This window comes from Equus przewalskii, chromosome 3 (genome assembly GCF_037783145.1).
Source record: "Equus przewalskii isolate Varuska chromosome 3, EquPr2, whole genome shotgun sequence".
Lineage (NCBI taxonomy): Eukaryota > Metazoa > Chordata > Mammalia > Perissodactyla > Equidae > Equus > Equus przewalskii.
In genome coordinates this window covers 22,560,260-22,581,018 of record NC_091833.1, presented here as the reverse complement: position 1 = coordinate 22,581,018, position 20,759 = coordinate 22,560,260, and the positions used below count along the sequence as shown (strand labels likewise).

Below are 20,759 nucleotides of genomic sequence, written 5' to 3'. Positions count from 1 at the left end.
GTCACGTTTAGATCGTTCTGCTCAGAGGTGTCTATACTGTACCACCTTTTATTTAAATATTTAGACTCTCTAGCTTTTCGGGTGGAGTCGTTTGCAACCATCTCAATTGTTTGTGCTATCGTGGGAGGCAAGCAGAGGACATGGTACCAAAAAAATTACTGGTCTTGCAATACATGATAAGATACATTTGCAATAAATTTTTACATTCCTAGATATACTCTACTTAGGTTACCACTAAGATGCATCTATTTTCTACATTCACGGAGAAGGATTAGCAGTGTATTGGAATCAAAGAGGAGACATCATGGTAGAGATTCTAAATTTGTCACAGGAAAGCCACTACAACTTGAGAGAAGAATGCATTTCCTAGGAAGCATCTCTTCTCTAGTGTAGAGGGACACAGCTTGGAGAATGTCACCAAGCTATGACTACGAAGTTTCTTCTTGTGGCTGATGGACCCATCTGGAGGGGGAAAAGTGAAGATGGGAAAAGTGGGGGTGCTCAGGAGGCTAGTTCTATGTACTTAAAAATAATTTTCCAAAGTAGAAGTGATGCTCAGCTTATACAACATATGTGATATCTAGAAAAATTGCTCCATAACATTTCCCTACCTAAAATGTGCTCCCAAATTGAGTTCTGGAGCAAAGGGCTTATCGGAAACAATGGTGGAACCAATTCCTGAAGCCAGGACAGGAATCCGGTAGGTGTTGCTGTTTTCAATGTCCAAAACGACTGTGTCTTTGAATGTCAGTATGTCATTCAGGTTGGCGGTCAGCGTCAGTTGAACATCAGTTTCCGGCGGAACCATGCCTTCACTGGGTTCAATCGTCCAAAGGGACTTTTTGTGTGCCTGCAACACAAGACTACAAGTTAACAGTGAAGATATTCTTGGCTTTTTGTTCTGCACATGTCAAAGCCCTCTATACTTCAAATAGCTGGCACTGCAGAACTCAACATCAGAGATAAACATTATTTTTTCAAATCAAGGCAGCTGGCTGTTTGTTGGCTTTTCTTTTTTTTCAAAAAGCAATCTGATTCTGAAGAGCAAACCTACAATTCTACTTCTGAATGCTCTGTGAAGATTCTTTACATCTCTTTCTCAAGATGACAGCCCAGTTCTCTAACAAGCTTATACTAATTATCCGCTCTAATCTCCAGATTCTGAGATACCAACAGAAGGTACGAAGTCCTTCCTGGAATTTGGAATTTTTAACAGAAATGTCTTTCAAGTGCAAAGTTTCTATGATGTTATAGTGAGGACGAACAGCTTTCATCAATGAACACAATATAGGAAGTTCTCTTGATTTCTACTATTTCATAATAGTCGACAGAGTTTCATTTGCTAAAATTCTGAACTTATTTGAAACATACGAAAGGACTAAATTAGAGTTGAAAGTGACTCCCGCCAATCTGTTCCCTTTAAGTGATTAGACCCTCAGAGCTCACTCCCTTCTTTCCTTAAGGTCTTTGGCCAAGCAATGCCCCTCAACGAAGCCCACTCTGACTATCAAATGTTAACTGCACACCTTCCCCCAGCACTCCTGATCCTCTTGACCCTTTTCCATTTGCTCCCTTAGTGCGTCTCACCTTCTAACACAGGGCATAAGTGACTTATCTATTGGGCTTGTCTGCCTCTTTGCACTAGGATAGGAGCTCTCCATAGAAGGGATTTTTGTCTTTTTTGTTCTTGTTGGTATTGTACACTGATCTATCCCCAGCATCTACAACCATGCCTGGTACATAGTAGGTGCTTAATAAATCTTTGATAAACTAACCAATGCATCTGCCCTTTAATCAAACCCTTTGATGTTAGAGAACTCATTTCTCATCTAAGGTAACTTATTCCAGGTTTTAACAACTCAAACTATTAGATATCTCTTCCTTACATTAAGTAGAAGTATATATTTTTTGGATCTTGCATACATTGGTATTTGGTCCACTCCCTTGGAGCGAAACAGAATAAATTGAATCTCCCTCTTTTGTGTAAAAGTCTTTCAAATCTTGCATCCCAGCTTTAGAATAAAATGTCATATGGCACAATCAGGCTCCAAAGTGAGTTGAAAACTTGGTTAAGTTCTCAAATTATAAAAAATGACTCATAATATAAGCACTTTATTTAATCTAAAAATACAAATTCTGCTTCTTTGATGGTAATCTATCTATTTTCTAAGGCTGCTCTTAAGATTTTTCTCCTTGTATTTAATTGTTTGTAGGGCAGGTTCACTATAAGGTGTCTAGTTATGGGTTTATTTGCATATCCTGCTTTGAATTTGGTATGTTTCTAGAATCTGTGGTTTGGCATCTTTTATTTCTGAAAAATTCTTCGCTGTTATCTGTTTAAATAGTTTCTGCCTCAGTCTCCTTCTGCTGTCCTTGTACTACTTCACTTATATACATGTATGACTTTCCTAATGTATCCTCTCTGTCTCAGCCTCTCATCTGCATTTTCCATTCTTTTGCTCTCTGTGCTTCATTTTGGATGATTTCTTCCAAGCTATTTTCCAATTCACCAATTCTTTCTTCAGCTATGTGTAATTCACTGTTATACACACCCATTATGGTCTTAATTTTGTTTTTTGTACTTTGAATTCAGGTTTTATTGTATATAATTTGTACACATTTTTCAGCCTGAGATCTTTTAAAATTCTGATTATGACATTCGACTTATTAGCTACTCCTCCTAGTCATCTGCAAATTTGATAAGCAAATTGTTTTTTAGACTTTCCAAGTAAATGTAGCAAATACATATTCAGTGGTTCTGAGGTCCAAGTGTTGTGGGAGACACAAAAACGTCCAAAGCACATTTCCTGTCCCCAAGGAGCTGACAGTGATGACATTCAGGGAGACCGTGTAAACAACAAAAATGCAAGTCAGAAGGAGGCTGGGCTGAAAGTGCTTCAGAGAAATTTAAAGAACAAGATGCTTTTCCAGAGCAGAGGATATTGAAACCTTTTGACTGTATGACAAATGTATCAGACATGTTCTTTTTTCTCCAAATGAGAAATTGGGCTTAGTTGTCAGCTGGTGTGATCCCTAATTGTATTATGCTATTGATTAATAAAATCCAAATTTATTCTACTATAATTTCATATGTAAACAATTATCTCAGAATTAACAAAAAGCATCATATCCCTCTTTTGATTGCTATATCATTTAAATCAATTCTGACAGTCCTGTTTTATTTGGGGGAACAAATTACTCAGAAATACTTATAAGGATTAATATGCAAAGAAAATACTTAGTGATGACCAACAATGCATTGGGAAAGGCTGAAAAAAGAAGAGATGTAGAGATCCATTTACAAACTTCCAGGACAATAACTGAGAGGCAAAGCCAAACTTTCCGCTTCATCAGAAAAGAGTTTGATTATTCCCTCGTGAATCTTCTTGGCTCCTCACACTCTTCTGAGTATGGAAGCTCAGAAGAAGCCCTCTAAAGAAAAGCACATAGAGAAAAACAGTAACTGAAAAACAAATGTAAAATATACTCTGTGGGCTGGATTTGAGAGGGCATTTCAGTCCAAAATTATCCCTCCTCCATTTAATTTCTCTAATGTACTTCTCCTAGCAAAAAGAAAGAGACAGAAATGTAAAAACACATGTAGTTGGATGAGGGTGTATGTACAATGTCAGGCTACGAATCAGAAACTTCCTGACAACTGTAGATTGGGTTTGGAATAGCGTTGCACTGATGATGTAAATAAAAAGAATATCCTTTGCAATTTGCAGGCAAGATTGAGAAATTTCACCTAGGCAGAATCTCATAGGGTCGCAGTGCCTTGGAACATCACCAAAATCCAGGTCTGGCCCCAGTGCAGCCTTGGAAACTGGATTTGGTCAGTGGGTCCTGAACGGTCACTCTCTTAGGAATAGGCTCACATGTACTTAAGTAAGGAAAATCTAACATTTAAACCCAAATGGCAATTTCCCAATTAACAATTGAGGAAAATCCTGTTAGACAGACCAGAATGCTAGTAACATTCATTCTTGGTTTGAAAGTCTACATGGGAACTAAATAATAAACTGCATTTTTAAATGTGAATAAATTAAATGAAGCAAAGATGAACAGTTCTCAAGGTTATAAATTGTTTATAACCAGGATGTAGATGAATGACGAGGAGGAAATTTTCTTTTAATTTTGGTATAGATTTAACTCTAAGTCAAGAGTCCTATTATTACTCATGATCTTTTAATGTAGGACATCTCTAGAGACATGGATATAAAAGAAAACAATTAAACATTAAATACCACACTAGTGTACTCCCAGAAAAAAATGTTGGTTCTTGTAGGACTCAATCTGTTTTTCCAAAATTTCTTCTCTAACTTTTCTACTCACAGCAAATTAGCCCCAGTAAGGTACTCAAATATTAAGAAAACAGTAAGCAAAGTCTGTCTTTCCAGAACATTAACTTATATTTGTTTATAACTTTATCTTAAAATATAAGTAACCAAAAAGATAATCCTCAGGAATTTAATCTTCAGTATTATAGATCAGTTATTATTGGCAAGAGAAACTACAAGGATTGAATGTCACTATATATATTCTGCTCATGTTTAGGTTCAAAGAAATAATTTCTTTGCATCTTCTTAATTTATCCACAAATGTTTTTAAGTCTATCTTATTCCATTCACAGCAATGTAGGCTGCTTCCACCATGCTTAGAAACTCTTATAGCCTCTACCCATTGCCCAGTTCCAAAGCTGCCACCATATTTTTAGGTATTTGTTACAGTAGCACCCCACTCTCAGTACCAATTTCTGTCTTAGCTTGGACTGCTATAACAGAGTACCATAGACTGGGTGGTTTATAAACTACAGAAATTTAGTTCTCATAATTCTGGAGGCTGGAAGTCTGAGATCAGGGTGCCAGCATGGTCAAGATCTGGTGGGAATCCTCTTTTGGACTGAAGACTTCCGACCTTTTACTGTATCCTCATATGGCAGAGAGCAGAGCAGAGGAAGCAAGCTCTCTTGTGACTCCTATAAGGGCACTAATGCCATGCCTCAGGGCTGCAGCCTCATGACGTCCTCCAATCCTAATCACCTCCCAAAGGTCCCACCTCCTAGTACCATCCCATTGGGGGGGTAGGGTTTCAGCATATGAATTTTGGGGGAACACAAACATTGAGTCCATGACATTCTATCCCAGCCCTACCAAATTCGTGTCCTTCTCACATGCAAAATACATTCATTCCTTCCCAACAGCCCCAAAGCACACAACTTGGTTGGTGTCACAGGTTCACAGCTGGAGAGGAGTTTTACCTCGGGATGAATCTACCTTGAGTCTCACTCATACCTGATTTAGTTGATATTTATATAAGACTCTGGACTTTAGACTTTAGAGTTGATGCTGGAACAAGTTAAGACTGTTGGGCTGTTGGGATGGAATGAATGTGTTTTGCATGTGAGAAGGACATGAATTTTGGGGGGCTAGAGCAGAATGTCAAGGACTGAATGTGTTCCCCCAAAATTCGTATTGAAACCCTACCCCTCAATGTGATGGTATTAGGGGCTGGGGCCTTTGGAAGGTAAAATTAGGATTAGATGAGGTCATAAGGGTGGAGCCCTCACTAATGGGTTTAGTGTCCTTATAAAGAATTATGAGAGAGCTTGCTTCCTCTGCTCTCCTCTCTATCTTGGGAGAAGTTGGCAGTCTGCAATCTGGAAAAAGGCTCTTATCAGAAATCGACCATGCTGGCACCCTGATCTCAGACTTCCAGGTCTCTGGAATTGTGAGAAAGAAATTTCTATAGTTTATAAGCCACTCAGTCTATGGCAGTTTGTTAAAGCAGCCCAAACTAAGACATAGTCCCAAAGTGAAAATACTAACATCCTCTAACATATTAATCATAAAAAATAACACAAAAATGAATTCTAAAGGCTATAAATGCAAATTAAATTTTCTATAGACCTTTTTTATTAAGATTATGATAGTTTAAAACCTTGTGAAATTTCAGTTGTACATTATTGTTAGTCATGTTGTAGGTATCTATAGACATTTTTAAATGGACCAATGTAGCTTCATTTTGTGAGTTTTTATTACAGTAGATAGCAGTCTTTGACTTATATCATTTCCAGTCTGACCTACATACTTAAAGCAATACATGGAAATAGATTTCTAATGCTTGAGTAACCAGCCCTTCTCCTTCCTTAGAACTACTAGTCTTACATTCAGTTTTTAGATTCTAGGCTACTATTTTAGATAAAGTAATGCTACTGCTGTAACAGAACGATCCCTGTTGCTCAATGCCTTAATACAATAGAAGCTTATTTCTGAATTCCAATCGGTGGCAGGAGCGAGGATGGGCTTCTGTTCCATTCAGTCATTCAAGGACCCCAGCTATACAGATTCTGACATGTTTAACTTGTGGCTTCTAAGCCACTCTGGACATTGACATCCAGTCCGTCAACAAGAGAAGAAAGAGAATGAAGGGTCACATGCTAAGATTTTGTGCACCAAGCAGCCTGGAAGTGGTACACATCACTTCTGCCCACTCCCACTAGCCAGAACTCAGTTATGCAGCCATACCTAACTCCAAAGGAGGCTGGGAAATCTCTTCTGCTCTGGGTCCAAGAGTAAAGGGGGGTGGGCATGGTGAATTGATAGCTACTGTCTGCCAAAGCTACCTCCTTGGTTCAGTCTACTGCCATATCCTCAGGTCTTCCCTTCAACTGCCCTGCATCTCACATTTTGGAAGGTGAAGAGTTCGCTCCATCAGAACACAAAGGTGGGAGCATGACTTGGTATTTTAACTCCTATGAGCATTTCAGGCCTGGAGTTCATATCCCTCTGCTGTTCGGACAAATGGAGGGGCAGCTAGGAGATAAAATAAGAACGCTCCAGGTAAGATCATCTCACCCTGTGGGCCGTTCTTCCTAAATTTGTGGCCTTAGAGCACTCTATATAGTTTCACTCATTTATGAGACTCAGCTTACAATTAAAACATAAATCAATGCCATTTTTGTCCTTCCTTTATCAAAAAACAAATGCCTTTCAGAAGAGGGTACTGTCAATGTCATCTTTCCTATTATAACCATTTATTTTCCTTCACTAGCCGGTAGCACAGGTCGACCCTCTGTTCACAATGAAGAGAGGGTGTCACCAGCATAAGTGCTATTTCAAGTCAGGGGACATTGGTTTTCAGTGGATGCGTACCATTTCTATTCTGATTCCTGCTGACACAGGTTGGCTGCTCTGGAAAGAAGACCTGAAGTTGCTCTCTGGGGCTGAACTGGTAAGTTTTCTTTTTGATGAAGCTTATTAATCAATGTTTGGCATAAAACCAGGCAGCGAAGTATATCATAGAAGCCAAGAACAAGGCACATTAAAATGCCAGCTGCTAGGGTACTATGCTTACCGAAAGTCAGGCTCTGAACTGCTCTAACACCCTTGTCTCTCTTTGGTGTTTGACTTTTAGGAGTGTCCCTTGTTTTTTGGGGAGGACCTGGTCTATATCACATTTGCTGTTATTAGATGGCAAATTTGACTGGAGAAGGAATAAGTGAATGATTAACGTCATAGCTATGGAGACATTTGGTAACCTTCTCAAAATCACAATACAGCAGGACAAGAACCGATGGAAATAGGTTAGGAAGGAGAGCTCTGAAGGAAAAGAGATGGGGGTTCGAATCCCAGATGTGCCACTTTCCAGCTGTCCGACATTGGGCATGTCACTTAACCATGCTCAGCCTCAGTTTCCTCAACTGTAGCTTGTGATACTGACTGCACCTTCCATATGGAGTTGTTGTGATGGTTAAATCAGGTAGTGCATGTAAAACTCAGAACAGTGTCTGGCCCATAGTAAGTCCTCGTAAATGACACCTACTGTCATCATTTTACTAACAGTTTAAATGCCCCACGTGACATATAATTATGGGCTCAACAGTATTTGCTAAAAAAATAGATTACAAAAATGAGAAAACAAAGATGGATGCTAAGAAAGCATTTAATATACAATACTCTTGCCAGAAGAGAAGCATCTCATAAGGGTTTATGGTAGGCCAAATTCTAAGATGCCCCCCAAGATCTCCTGGGGTATAGTTATCTTCTCAATATCTCCCAGTTATTTAATCAAACGCTAATCTAGGTGCTGCTTGATTAGTAGCAGATGGGGAGATTATCCTTAGTGGGCCTGACTTAATCAGGTGAGCACTTAGAGGGCACTGGGCTCTTCCTGGTGAGAGATTCCAATTGAGGGGACCTACAGAAGGGGCCACGTGGTACGGAACTGTGGGTGGGTCAACAGCAGCTGAGAGCCATCCCTGGCTGACAGCTAGCAAGAAAATGGAGGCCTCTCATTCAACTGCAAGAAAATAAACTCCGCCAACAACTGAGGGGGCCCAAAGGGGATCTTTCCCTAGTCAAGCCTCCTGAAAGGAATGCAGCTTGGCCCACACCTTGATTTCAGCCTTTTGAGATCCTAAGGAGAGGAGCCAGCGAAGTCATGCCTAGACTTCTGACTTCTGACCCACAGAAACTTTGTGTTGTTTCAAGCCACTAAATTTGCGGCAATCTGTTACACAGCAATAGAAGACTAACATAGGGTTTCACATATTTGCTCCAAAGATGATAAAAATGAACTTTCCCTAAGCCTTCCATTAAGACTTCAGCAACAGCTGCCTCTGTTATTTTCTGTGAATTGGGGCTAGAAAGCCAGAGTCATTACAGCAGCCCATGAGCATGCTCAGGAGGTTTGTATGCGCATGTGCACACGACTGTGCGAAAGATGGAAAAATTGCGCTATTTGCAAGTCAGAATTCCATGCCCTCTGGTGATCAGTGTTCAGCCCTCCCCACTGAGGTCCCACATATCTAAGGACAACATTTGCTTTTTATTTGACAATAGGGCATCAGCGCACTTCCCAGGCAGCGCTCAGCTCCCAACAGTCAGAGTTTTCCTAAGGTTCCTTATCATGTATTTAATATTTGCCATGAAAGACAGGAACACTATTGTTTGCCATATTGTTGTCATTTCAACAATAAATGAGAGTGAATACACTCAGGCAGAGCTCCTATTCTGTAGTGCTAATGACTGTGAAGCTTGAAGAAAACAGCACCGAGCACTTTTCTTCAAAATGACTCATTTGCCAGTTGAAATCTGCAAGAATTTCCTTCCATGGAACGAGAGCACACAAACAACAGGAACCAACGTGCAGAGTGAGGGATTTCTTTGGATTTATGCTATTATCTCAGCAGATGATCAATTCTTTGTGGGACAAGAACAATGAACAGTCACTGAGGTCTGTCTCCTTTTCATTTTCTAAATGGTATCTCTGGTCATGTGGGTCTCCTCCCTGAAGTGAGTCATTTTGCTGCTTAAAATAATTAACTGAAAATTAGGAGATGAAGTACAAAGGGCATGGCGCCAGAGCCTTACAAGAGAGGCGGAGAGGGTCATGATGAAAAGAGTGGGCTTTAGAGTCACATGACGTGGCGGTCAACTCTGGACTCTGCCTTTTGTAGCCAGGTGATCTGGGACTAATTTTAAAATCTAAGTTTCAGTTTCCTCACTGTTAAACGTGCTACTTGAAGATGAAATAAAATGGGTGCCAAGCATCTAGCACTTTGTCCACTACAGAGTAAATACTCAACAAACGGTGGTTATTATTAACGTTATCTTTCAAAACGTCACGTCCAGTTCTCCTTCCTGCTTGCGCCCTCCCCAGTCTACCCTGCTGGCAGGACTCTTTCACAGACCTCATTCTGTTCCTCTCCTGCTGAAGATACTAGATGGTTTTTCAATGTCTGGACCAATGGTACGAAAGCTTTTATCATCTTTAAGAATGCTATGGAACCCCTCCGTAGACAATGGACACACACACACACACACACACACACACCCACCCCTAACTTTACATACAATTTCTAGGGTCCATGGACCCCAAACATGGTGAGTAATTGTCACTTTTTCCGTTTGAAACATGGCAGCCTGCAGTCAAGACTGGTACACCAGATAGGAGCCTTTGGTCTGGAGGATCTATTCCAAATTCTTCATAAGAGGGCCCCAATGCACTTTTCCAGGTTGACTTCCTAGGCACTGTCAATTTCCATCATGCATCCTTGGCTCAGTCACACCAGATCATTCACTCTTCCCAAGTGCGCTGTACATCATAACTGCATTTACCTCTGCTGTTCTCTGGAAATGTATGCCCCATTTCCCTATCCTCCTCCACCTTATCCCTTAAGTCTCCACTCAAATGTTCCTACCTATGAACATTGTTAGTTTTACAGAAGTCATCATTTCCTCCTTTGTACCTACATATCATAACATAGCACACTGTAATACTGTTCTGGCTGTGTATTCATTTCTTTCTTGAGATGATAAACACTTTGAAGAAAGAGACCATTTTATTTACTTGTATGTCTCTCACTTCAGTTAGCACAGTACCAGGCATGGGGAAGGTGCTCAAAAAATATTTATTTGCTGGTCAATAACCATATGAAAAATGTTCAGCCTCACCAGTAAGCCAAAGAAACACAAATGAACAATACAACATTTTTTCATCTGCCAGGTTTGGCAAAAACAAACAAAACATTGGCAAGGGTTTAGGAGGGGGTAACATTCTGCAACACTGCTGCGGGCAGGATATAAATCAGTACAAATTTTCTGGGAAATAATTTCATAAGATGTTTCAAGACTTTTAGTTACATTCGCACTATTTGCCCCAGCAATTGCACTTCTAGAAATTTAGTCTAAAGAAACAGTTAAGGATGTGGGCAGCAATTAGGACAGGAGCATTGTTTACAGTGATGAAAAACTGGAGACAGCCTATCAGTAGGGGATTAGTTAAATCAACTGTGGAAGAACCAAATGATGCAATAAACTCAGTCACCGAAAATGATCTGAACAGGAATGTTCTTTAATAATTCATTTCGAAAGTGACTACGCTACACTGCTGAGTGAAAATAGCTGGTAATGAAATAGTACTATCCCACGGGAGGGGGTGGGAAGACACAGACAAACCCACATACATAGTCAAGTTTCAGAAGGTGTACATCAAAAATTTAATAGTGGTTATCTGCAGGGTGGCACTATGAGGGATTTCTTTCTTAACTTTAATTTCCGTTTGTTCTATAAGGATGATGTTAATTGTGTAAAAAGAAGACACACACTCATATTTATTGAATAAATAACTCATCCTAAAAGGATATGATCACTCTTTCTCTTCAGAGCCCATCTAATGTTAACACTATTTGCTCTCTTGCGTCAGTTTCATTCCCAGTTTTTTTCTTTCTTGAAGCTTTTGCTTTAAAAATAAATAATACATGTACACAGGGTAAAATTTAACTGGATTCAGGGTTAAGAGTCTCTCTCTCACTTGCCTGCCTGTGGCCACTAGTTACCATGCCCAGAGGCAGCCACTGTCAGCAGTTTTCTGCGCATCTTTCTAGAGATACGTTATGACTTAAAAAAAGCATCTTTGCATATATACTTTTCCTACATAAATCACAGCATACTATACATACTGTCCTGCAGCATGTTTTAAAACTTAAAATTTTATTTTTATGAAATGTATACGTATACACAATTTACAAAGTCAAACGGTTCTAGAAAAGGCAGATTGTGAAAAGCAGTAGTCCCTTGAGCCCACTCCTGCCCTTCGCCATTATTCCCACTGTTGCCCAGTAATGGAGGCAACCACTGTCAATCCTTCTAGCATTTTCTTTTGGTGTTTCCCTCCCTATCTCTAAGTATGCTACTGCTACTTCTTGATTTTTCAGTTTGAGCATTGTCTCTTTCCTTCTCTCTGTGGAAGTAATAACAGCTCTTTTCGCCTCATCTCTCCTTGTCTCTTTCTCTCTCCTTCACTGTCTTCTCCTCATCCTCCCAATGTAATTAAAACTTATTTTCTGGTGAGAATTTACACCATTATGAGCAAGCAAATACTATTCACAGCTGAGCTATGCAAAGTGTACTATGATTACATTTCCTTTGTGGTACAAACTTTCATTTTTCCAGGAATTATTGTCTTGTCTTTGCTTGGTTTTTAATGTATCTATCATGGACTCCTTCCCAAACTCTCAATTAAAACGTTCAATCTCCTTTCAATACTTTCAGAAACATCAGATTTTTCTACCAGTTCCATCTTCTTAGAGACAAATCTCTCCTGGAGCCATCTGTTCTGCAACTCCTGTCTGGACCGGCTGCGCTCTGGGACTGTGATATGGCTGGCATCCTAGAAATGCCAGGCGGCACCATCCTGTGCGTTCCTTGGGTTTCTCTCCTGGGTCTGAGCCTCTGTTTCCTCAATCTCATGTCTTCCTCACTTTGGTGGAACACATTCTTCAATTTCTTTCTGGGAAAAGGTTTGTGGAGCACAAACTTTTTGAGATCTTGCATATTTGAAATGTCTTTATTCTACCCCCACACTTTAGTCTTTCAGCTGGATGATGAATTAAAGATTAGGATTTATTTCCCTTCAGAAACTCTCCCCTCTCGGCCCAGCGTTGCTTTCTAGAAGTTTAATGCCACTCTGGCTCCTAATTTTTTGCTTTCCACTATTAATTTTTTTTCTCTCTGGAAGTTCCTCCAGTTTCTCTTTGTGCCCAGTGGTCTAGAACTCAACAATGGCGTGCATTTATATGGTCCTATTTTCAGCCACTATGCAGCATATTTGATGAGTCTTTTGCAAAAATTCGTCTCGTTAGTTCTGAATTCATTCCTTGAATTATTTCTTGCATAATTTCTTCACCTCCATTTTAAAATTTGTTCTTTCTGAAATCACTGACTTGAACTCCTGAACAAATCATCTAATTTTCTAATCTTTCCTAATTTCTAGCTCTTTTTTCTTGTTGTTCTACTTTCTGATAGTTTCTCAATTTTATTTTCCAATTCTCTTGCGAAAATTTTAATTTTTGTGATCATTTTCTTAACTTCTATGAGCACACTTTTGTTCTTCTTCTGTTTAAAAATATCACCCTGTTCTTGTTCATGGATGCAAAGTCATCTTTTATTTTCCCAAGACTATTAATGACAATTTTATTTTAAGCTTTCTTCTCACTGTACTACCTTTGTTTCCTTCCAGTTCTCATTTCTCTGTTTTTTGGTTTCTTACTGCTGCGTTACAAGCTTTCTTGGTGGGGCCTGTTGAAGTACTTAAATTTAAGAGTTAGGCACTCAAGCTGCTGTGTACTTGGGGAGCAGCCGGTCAACGGCCACACAGACCTTTCCGATGCCCAACTCTCAGTTTATTTCTGCCCTTTCTTATGGCTGGTGAAATATTCCAATCTTCTGCCCGTGTTCTGAGAATCGAGGGAGAAGGGGCTGGAGTGCTACCTCTCAGTATGAAGACTTTCTTACAGGCCTCTCTTCATCATGGTAGCCTGCCCTCAGCAGTACCTGAGAAGTCAGCAGCCAGTTTAATGTTATTCCTTTTAAGGTAAATCATCTTTTTTCTCTGGCTGCTTTTAATATCTACTCTTTGGTCTTCAGCAGATTTACTATAAAGTGCTTAGATGTAGTTTTCTTTATATTTATATTGCTTTATGTTTGTAATGCTTTTTGAATCTGTGTCTTGTTGTCTCAGCCATTCTCTCTTCTACTCCACTCTCTCCTCTCCTTCAGGTACTCGAATAACCATACCTGCCATCTTTGTTTGTTTGTTTTACCAACTCTTCTACATTTTTCATCTTTTTATCTGTGTTTCATGTTGAGTAGTTTCTTCAGATCTAAATTCTACTTCCATAATTCTCTCTTCTTCTATATTTAATGTGCAGTTAAATCCATCTATTGAGTCTCTAATTTCAACTGTTGTATATTTTAGGTCTTCAATTTCCATTATTTCTCCTTTATACTTCCAAGATCTCTATGAAAATTTTAAATCTTGCCTTGTGTTTCCTGGAGTATATTAAGAATATTGTAGTTTTTCTATTAATTTGTCTTGTCTTCTTGTATGCCTGGTTATTTTAACTGTTGGACATTGTATATAAAAATTGTAGATATGCTTTAAGGATTAGAATAATGTTTTCTTCCTCTGGTGCCAATATATATTTGCTTCTGGGGAAGAGGTGGGGATAACTAGAAATCCTGGATCTCCTTTATCCAGGCAGAAATTAAAATGATTTGAAATGAGAGTCTCTTCTAGTTTACCTTTGTTCCCAGGGTGTAGCTTTTCAGAGTCCTAAGCAAAAGTCTGGGAGTTTTACCAAGTCCATCCTTCTCCTATTTTTATCCCTCTAGCCCATCCTGATTTCAATATTTATCTTCCTAGCCCAATGAGTTTTCTGAAAGCTCCTTTTGGTTTTTCAACCTCTTCTAGAATAATATAGGAACAGCAGTCACAAATGCTGGGCACGTATTTCTCGGTTTCCTTTTTATTTTGGGTTGTAACTAGCTTTGTTGGTCTGTCATCCCCTCAAACTCATGATTTTTCACACTTTACCCAGCTTTTTTCTTTGTTCTTAGAGAGAAGTAGTTTGGATGATAGATTGAGTAGAAAGGGCTTGGTGACTAATATGCTGAGAGTTCTCGTCACTCAAGCAATTGCCTTATCTCTTGATTTCCCCCTTTGTGGGGGAAAAAACGTCTGTAAGAATTTTAAGGCCAGCTGAGTTTGATTGTATGAGGGAGGCAGGTATTTATAATTTATATTGCTCTTAAGTAATATGTGCCAACAGTCTTTTCAGGCTACTAGGATATATTCTTGAACAAGGACCATAATGTTCTTTCTGAAAGTCACTGCCTTCTCAAGACTTGGTGAAAGGTGTCAGATCGACCACAAGGCATGAAGATAGTTAAGTAAAAGGAAATAGATAGCTCCTGAGCACATAGGCATGATTTATACGGTGCCAGGGAGTATCTGTACAAATAAATGAGTAAGTAAGCTCCAAGAAGATAAGAAAAACAGAAAGCTAATGAACCAAAATTTCTAAATGGTAACTTCTTGGCTAACAAACCTCTTTTCTTTGATGTGGAAGAACACATATGCATTCATCAATACAAATGTTTTATATTTTACAAGATGGTTTCACTGTCAAAAATTTAGAGAAACAAGTGAAGAGTGAGGAAAAAGGCAGAATTATAGCTCCCATTTCACAGAGCTCTGTACTACGTGGATCAGTTAGTTTGAAACCTTAGGGCTTCTCTGAGTGTGCCTTAATTCTTTTCCTTCCTTATCTAAGAAAGAAATATAAAAGATATTAAGGTATAATGTCATAAAAATTTAAGTCTCTCCACAAGCCATTTCACCCAGATCTTTTTGTCTGTCAACATTAATAATCAATGGTACCACTCATTGAATGCTGAACGCTTATTTTTCACTATGCACTTTCTACATATACTATCATGTTTAATCTTCTAGAAGCCATTATTAGTTCTATTTGAAAAGAAGGAACCCAAGGCTCAGAAAAGTTAAATAGCTTTCCCAGAGTTAGTGCATGCAGGGTTTGGACTTTATTCCAGATCTGTCTGAACACAACACCCTTACTCTCTTCAGCACTCATATACTCAACAACTGTTTGTTGAGTGACCATGGGTAATACAACTGTGCATGACACATGACCATGCCACCCTCAGATAATGTCCTTCCCCCCCAGACGCATCCCAACTCAAAGTCCTTACATCCCAGAGGGGGATTTTTTCTTTCAAACTATGAAACTTAATGTTGCATACAACAGTTTCATTGCTATCGACATTAAAAAAAAGACATAACCCAAGTGCCACCTTATGGAGAGATGTACCAAGTCATATATGCCCCTCCAGTCTCTATCCTTTTCCTTGTGACAGGGAAGAGCAAATGGGACTGAAGAAGAGTATGGTTTGCTCCCTGATAAGCATCATGTAATCATGATGTATGTGTGCTGGAGATTTCATACAATTAATAAACCTTTACACCATGTTACTTAATGCATCTCTTCTTGTCTTTGTTCATTAAATAAAACTGCTTATTTCGTTTTGTACTAGATTATTATTGAATACAACTGCCCACTGTCAGTGCACAAACAGGCAGAATAAATTCTTTAGTTGATAATGACAATGATAGTCATCTCTGAAAAGTGAATGAGTTGGTGTTTTAGTCAGTTCAGGCTGCTATAACAGAATACTAAAGACTGGGTGGTTTATAAACCACAGAAGTTTATTTCCCACAGTTCTGGAGGAGGGAAGTCTGAGATCACAACACCAACATGGTCAGGTTCTGGGGATAGCTCTCTTCCAGGCTGCAGACAGACATTTTTCTCACTGTATCCTCACCTGATGGAGAGGGTGAGAGGGCTCTCCAAGGTCTCTTTTTACGAGGGCACTAACACCACTCATGAGGACTTACCCTCATGACTAATTATCTGCCAAAGCCCTCGCCTCCTTATACCATTACACTGGGGGTTAGGATTTCAATATATGAATTTTGGGGGAACACAAACATTTAGTCCATAATGCTTGGGTTGATGATGATGCTGGTAATGGCAAAGAAGTTATACATGGAGGAGGGAGGGTGAAAGTTGAAAAAGAAAACACGTTTGATCCATTTAAAGAAGTTTTACCTTAATCTACTTCTGTGGTAACAAGTATGCCTGGATAATAATTAATTAGGAAAAACAATTTGCTGAAGTTAATGAAGAGCTGGGACAGGCAAAATGAAGATGGAAAGGTTTGCAAAGTATGCAGGAAACCAATATATTTTTCTTTTATTTTCTGGATACCTCTTTAGGGAAAGGGAACCAAACATCTTCCTTTCATTTTGGCTTTAGCTTATACTCAAACTAGTCATATTCAATCAGTAGAGCTGTCGTTCTAAATTCAGGGAAGGTGCTGACCCATCAGGTTACTTAACTTTCAGCCAATAGCTTTCTTTCTCTCAGTGTGGTTTATGATCAACATGACCTGCTGGAATCTCTCTTCTGGGTTTCACATTTAGCTTTGCCAAAGTAAAAGAGGTCTCAAATGAAGGTGGGGATGAGAAGCTCAGAGCTCTCTGTCAAGCACAAACCTTTGCTTCAGGAAGTCTCCTGATATTATTGCCACTGGTATTCTCTTGTGACTGAATAAGTCACTTGGTATGGCTCAAGAAGAGCACAATCCATTTTGGAATGACTTTTATATGGTAAAAGAAAAGATGTCCACCATGATAAACCAGAATGTTATTCTCTTCTTATGTCCTTATTCCTATGAGTTTATTTTATAGATTTTTCACAATTAAGGCAGGGATATAAGAACTCTGCTCTCTTATGTCAACTGAAGACACATTTCACCATCCTTTTGTAAGTGCTCACTGATAATAGATAAAGCACTATAAAAAGTAGTTAAGAGGACTGACTATAAATCAATGAGTTTAAGCTTTAAAACATGCTTTTCAGTCTAACACAGAAAAAAAAGAGATAAAATTTGGAAAAAATAAAGAATCAGGCATAATTGTACTCAAAAACAAGATAAACATTGTATGGACCAAAAGTGGAATAGAAACAATAAGGAGCCCTTAACCTACAGACCTCCTCAGCTCTAAGTCCTGAAACCAGTAAAAGAAGCTCAAGGGAGAAAAACGGAATCCAAAATGATCCTATAGAAAGTAAGGGATAAGGACCTAGTTCCCCAGCCAAGAGAGTTTCCCTGTGTTTTCAAGAAGGATGAACAAAGCTGTGATGTTTCTGAGGCTATAGTCTACACAGAGACTTGTGTCGGTGGTGGTGGATATGGTGGTGGTGAGACAGAGACTGTCATGTAGACAGGACACAGGCCAAGCCACTGTCCAGTGTGATGACCAGATCTGTGACTTCTCCAATATCCCAAGGGAAAAAAAGGCTCAACACTTGATTCTGGACTAGTGACATCTGTCCAGAGTGAAGGCAAATGTAACAAATGCTAGACAGGGAGGTAAGAGCACTGAGAATGAGAGAAAAACATACCCACCCCAGATCAATCTCTCATTTAAAATTCCAAATGCTAAGAAGGACAGCTTCAAACAATTAGTTAATGAATTCATTATTGAGCAATGAATAGAGCTAACCAAAATTGATTAGAAAATGTGCCTGAGATCCTCAAAGAGATGCAGGGTAGCATAAGATAGATAAAACAAGGATCATGAAACAAAAACATGGAGATATGAATCAAGAATAGAGTCTATGAATAACCAATTAGAAATCTTAGAATTGAAAAGTGCAGTCACTGAAATTAAAAAAGTAAATAGATGAGATAAACTTCAGACTTGTCAAAATCAAAGAATTTTTAAATTGGAGCATATCACTGAGGAGGCAGCACAGAGAGATAAAGAGATGAAAATACAGATGAAAAATAAAAATAGACATGTAGGATTGTACAGGAACATATGTGTGTTTGTGTATGTATACACACACAGACATACAAACACATATATGGATATTTTTTTCCTCAAAGTATGAAATAGAAGGAATGGCAGAGAAGAAACATGTGAAGAGATAATGGCAAAAAACATTCCAGGAATTAAGGGTCAAATCCTCTGATACATTAAAGAGAAATTTAAGAAAATCAAGAATAAAAACACAGTTTTAAAAGCAACTAGTGACAAAGACAAATTACCTATGAAGGAATAATAATCAGACTAACAGAGGAATTTTATCAGCAACAACTGATGCCAGAGATCAATCTTTGAAGAAAAAATACTGTCAAATAGAATCTTATACTCAGCTAGACTACCATGCATGAGTGAAGGTGAAATCAAGACATAGTCAAACATACATAAACTCTGAGACATCTAGCATAGGACAAGAAGGATATAATGTAGTAAGGAGAAATGCAAACCAAGAAGGAAGCAGAGAGATATAAGAAATAAAAGAAGAATAAAGAAAAATCAGCAAAACTGTTTTGATAACTAGTGAGTAGTTAATTACCGACTGACAAAAATCAACAACTAACTTTCTTTGTGATAAGAAAGAGAAGATCCAAAACTCTATACAATAATCAAAAAATGATGGGAGTTGGGGAAAGGTCAAGAGGTAATAAACGTGTGATAGAGTTCTTGTCTTATCCTTGAAGAGGAATAAGGTACTAAATTCTTCCATTATTGTTAGAAAGAGATACAATTTATTTGTTAACCATGTAAATAGAGCTACTTAAATAAAATATATAGCTTCCAAACAAGTACAGGAAAAATGTATGTGAAGTAGTAGTGGTTGGAAGGGGCTTGGGGAAAACTTATCAATCCAATACAAAACAGAAAAGGAGTCCTTCGTGTGTATTATTTTCTGTCATTCTCAACAACTTGATTAGGTGAGTTTTATTATTGTCTCTATTTTACTGATGAGGAAGATAAAACACAGGGATGATGAATAAGAAGTCCAAATTTACACAACTAGAAAATGAACACTAGACTTCACTCACATTATATATAAAAATAAACTTAGCTGGATTAAAGACATGGAAAAGAGGAGCCTGAAACTATTTAAACAAAAGAGCAGGAATATATTTCTTAAAGCACAAATAAAAAACAGACACAAGGGGGGAAAAGATGCATAAAGTCCACATCAAAATGAAACCATCTTTAAAAAATCCAAAACCCCATCATAAGTAAAGGGTTAGTATCTACAATGTATAAAGAACATCTACAAATGGATAATTTCCAGAAGACGATACCCACATGAAGAACTCTCAACCTCAATAGTAAAAGGGAAATACAAATTAAATTGTATTTCATTTTCAGACTAGCAAGAACTTGAGTCTGACTGTACTAAGTTTTAGCTTAGTCAGACCATGAGGGTCTGGAACCAGGCTCTGACACTTAGAGGTTATGGCAATTTACTTAACCTGTCTGTACCTCTGTTTCTACCTTGCTAAAATGGACTTTATAACAGTATTTTTCTCACAGAGTTGTAGTAAATGAAATACTGCTTGTAAAGTTGCAAATAGAGCTAAATAAACATGTCATAATTAATGCCATCGTATGGTCATCATCAAGCCTGCTGCTAGGTGCTGGGAATTCAAAGCAGAGACCCCTGTCATTTTAAGGAGACAGACATATATACAAGCAAATATAGGAAGGGGGCCCCTGCATAAACGAGGAAATAACCCAACGGCTTAGGACCTGAAGGAGTTGTAAAGGCCCAGTGAAGCCCTTGATGCCACATCACTGTGTATTTCTATGGCAAGTGACCAAGAAAATAAATGTTTAAAAAGAACCATGCTTGAATGAGGCATCAGAATTCCTGTTTCCTGGATCCCAGAAACTCTCAGGATCTAACTACAATGGCCTCTCCCACCGATCGCAGAGGCAGAAGGCCACCGTGATGGTGTTTCAGCACCAGCTGAATCCCAAGGTGTCGCTGACAACTGCACACAAGTTCTCAACTTAATGGTGCTCAAGGCTGCATTAGAACCAAGAGTAAAAGGAAAAGGATTCCAGATGTTCCCAAACAAGTTGTGAGCAATGCACTTGTTCTGCCGAGCAAGGGCACCCAAGCAAAGAAGGCCCAGTGCTGAGGTCCCAGGGCCCGGGGGGAGACTACCATATTTTCATCTTCATTTCCGCCGTCACCTAGAGAGAAGAATCTATTTTCCTGAAGGAGTGTTGTGTGTACAAGCAGAGCCCACACACTTTTGCCAAAAGGGCCTTTGCACGCTCTGCTCTCACATTCTGATACTTTTCACCCCTCCCAACCGGAGGTGACCTTCTCTATTGTTTTGAGTCCTTCAGCTTAATCCAGATAAGCCAGCCCGTTGGGAACCTTAGGGGGAGGCTGCTGTTCCAGGCATTCCAAGGCAAAGGCAAAGGAAAGTCACCGCTCCAGGACACAGAGCACTCTTCTTGTATGAAGCAATTTTTTTACACTCAGGATAAATTAAGCTTTAATGGAACAGAAA

The 20,759-nt window shown here is 38.9% G+C and overlaps 1 protein-coding gene across 6 annotated transcripts in view; it reads right to left on the bottom strand.

Annotated features, from left to right (window-relative positions):
- Positions 1-20,759, bottom strand: part of HYDIN (HYDIN axonemal central pair apparatus protein) — a 335,558-nt gene that overhangs the window by 165,382 nt on the left and 149,417 nt on the right. For all 6 annotated transcript variants that reach the window (XR_011537986.1, XM_070612302.1, XM_070612303.1 and 3 more), the window contains exon 19: positions 612-850. Coding sequence is in view for 5 of the 6 variants with exons in the window: in XM_070612302.1 (XP_070468403.1) it covers positions 612-850 (239 nt within the window). In the remaining variant the exon portion in view is untranslated. The remainder of the gene's footprint in view (positions 1-611; positions 851-20,759) is intronic.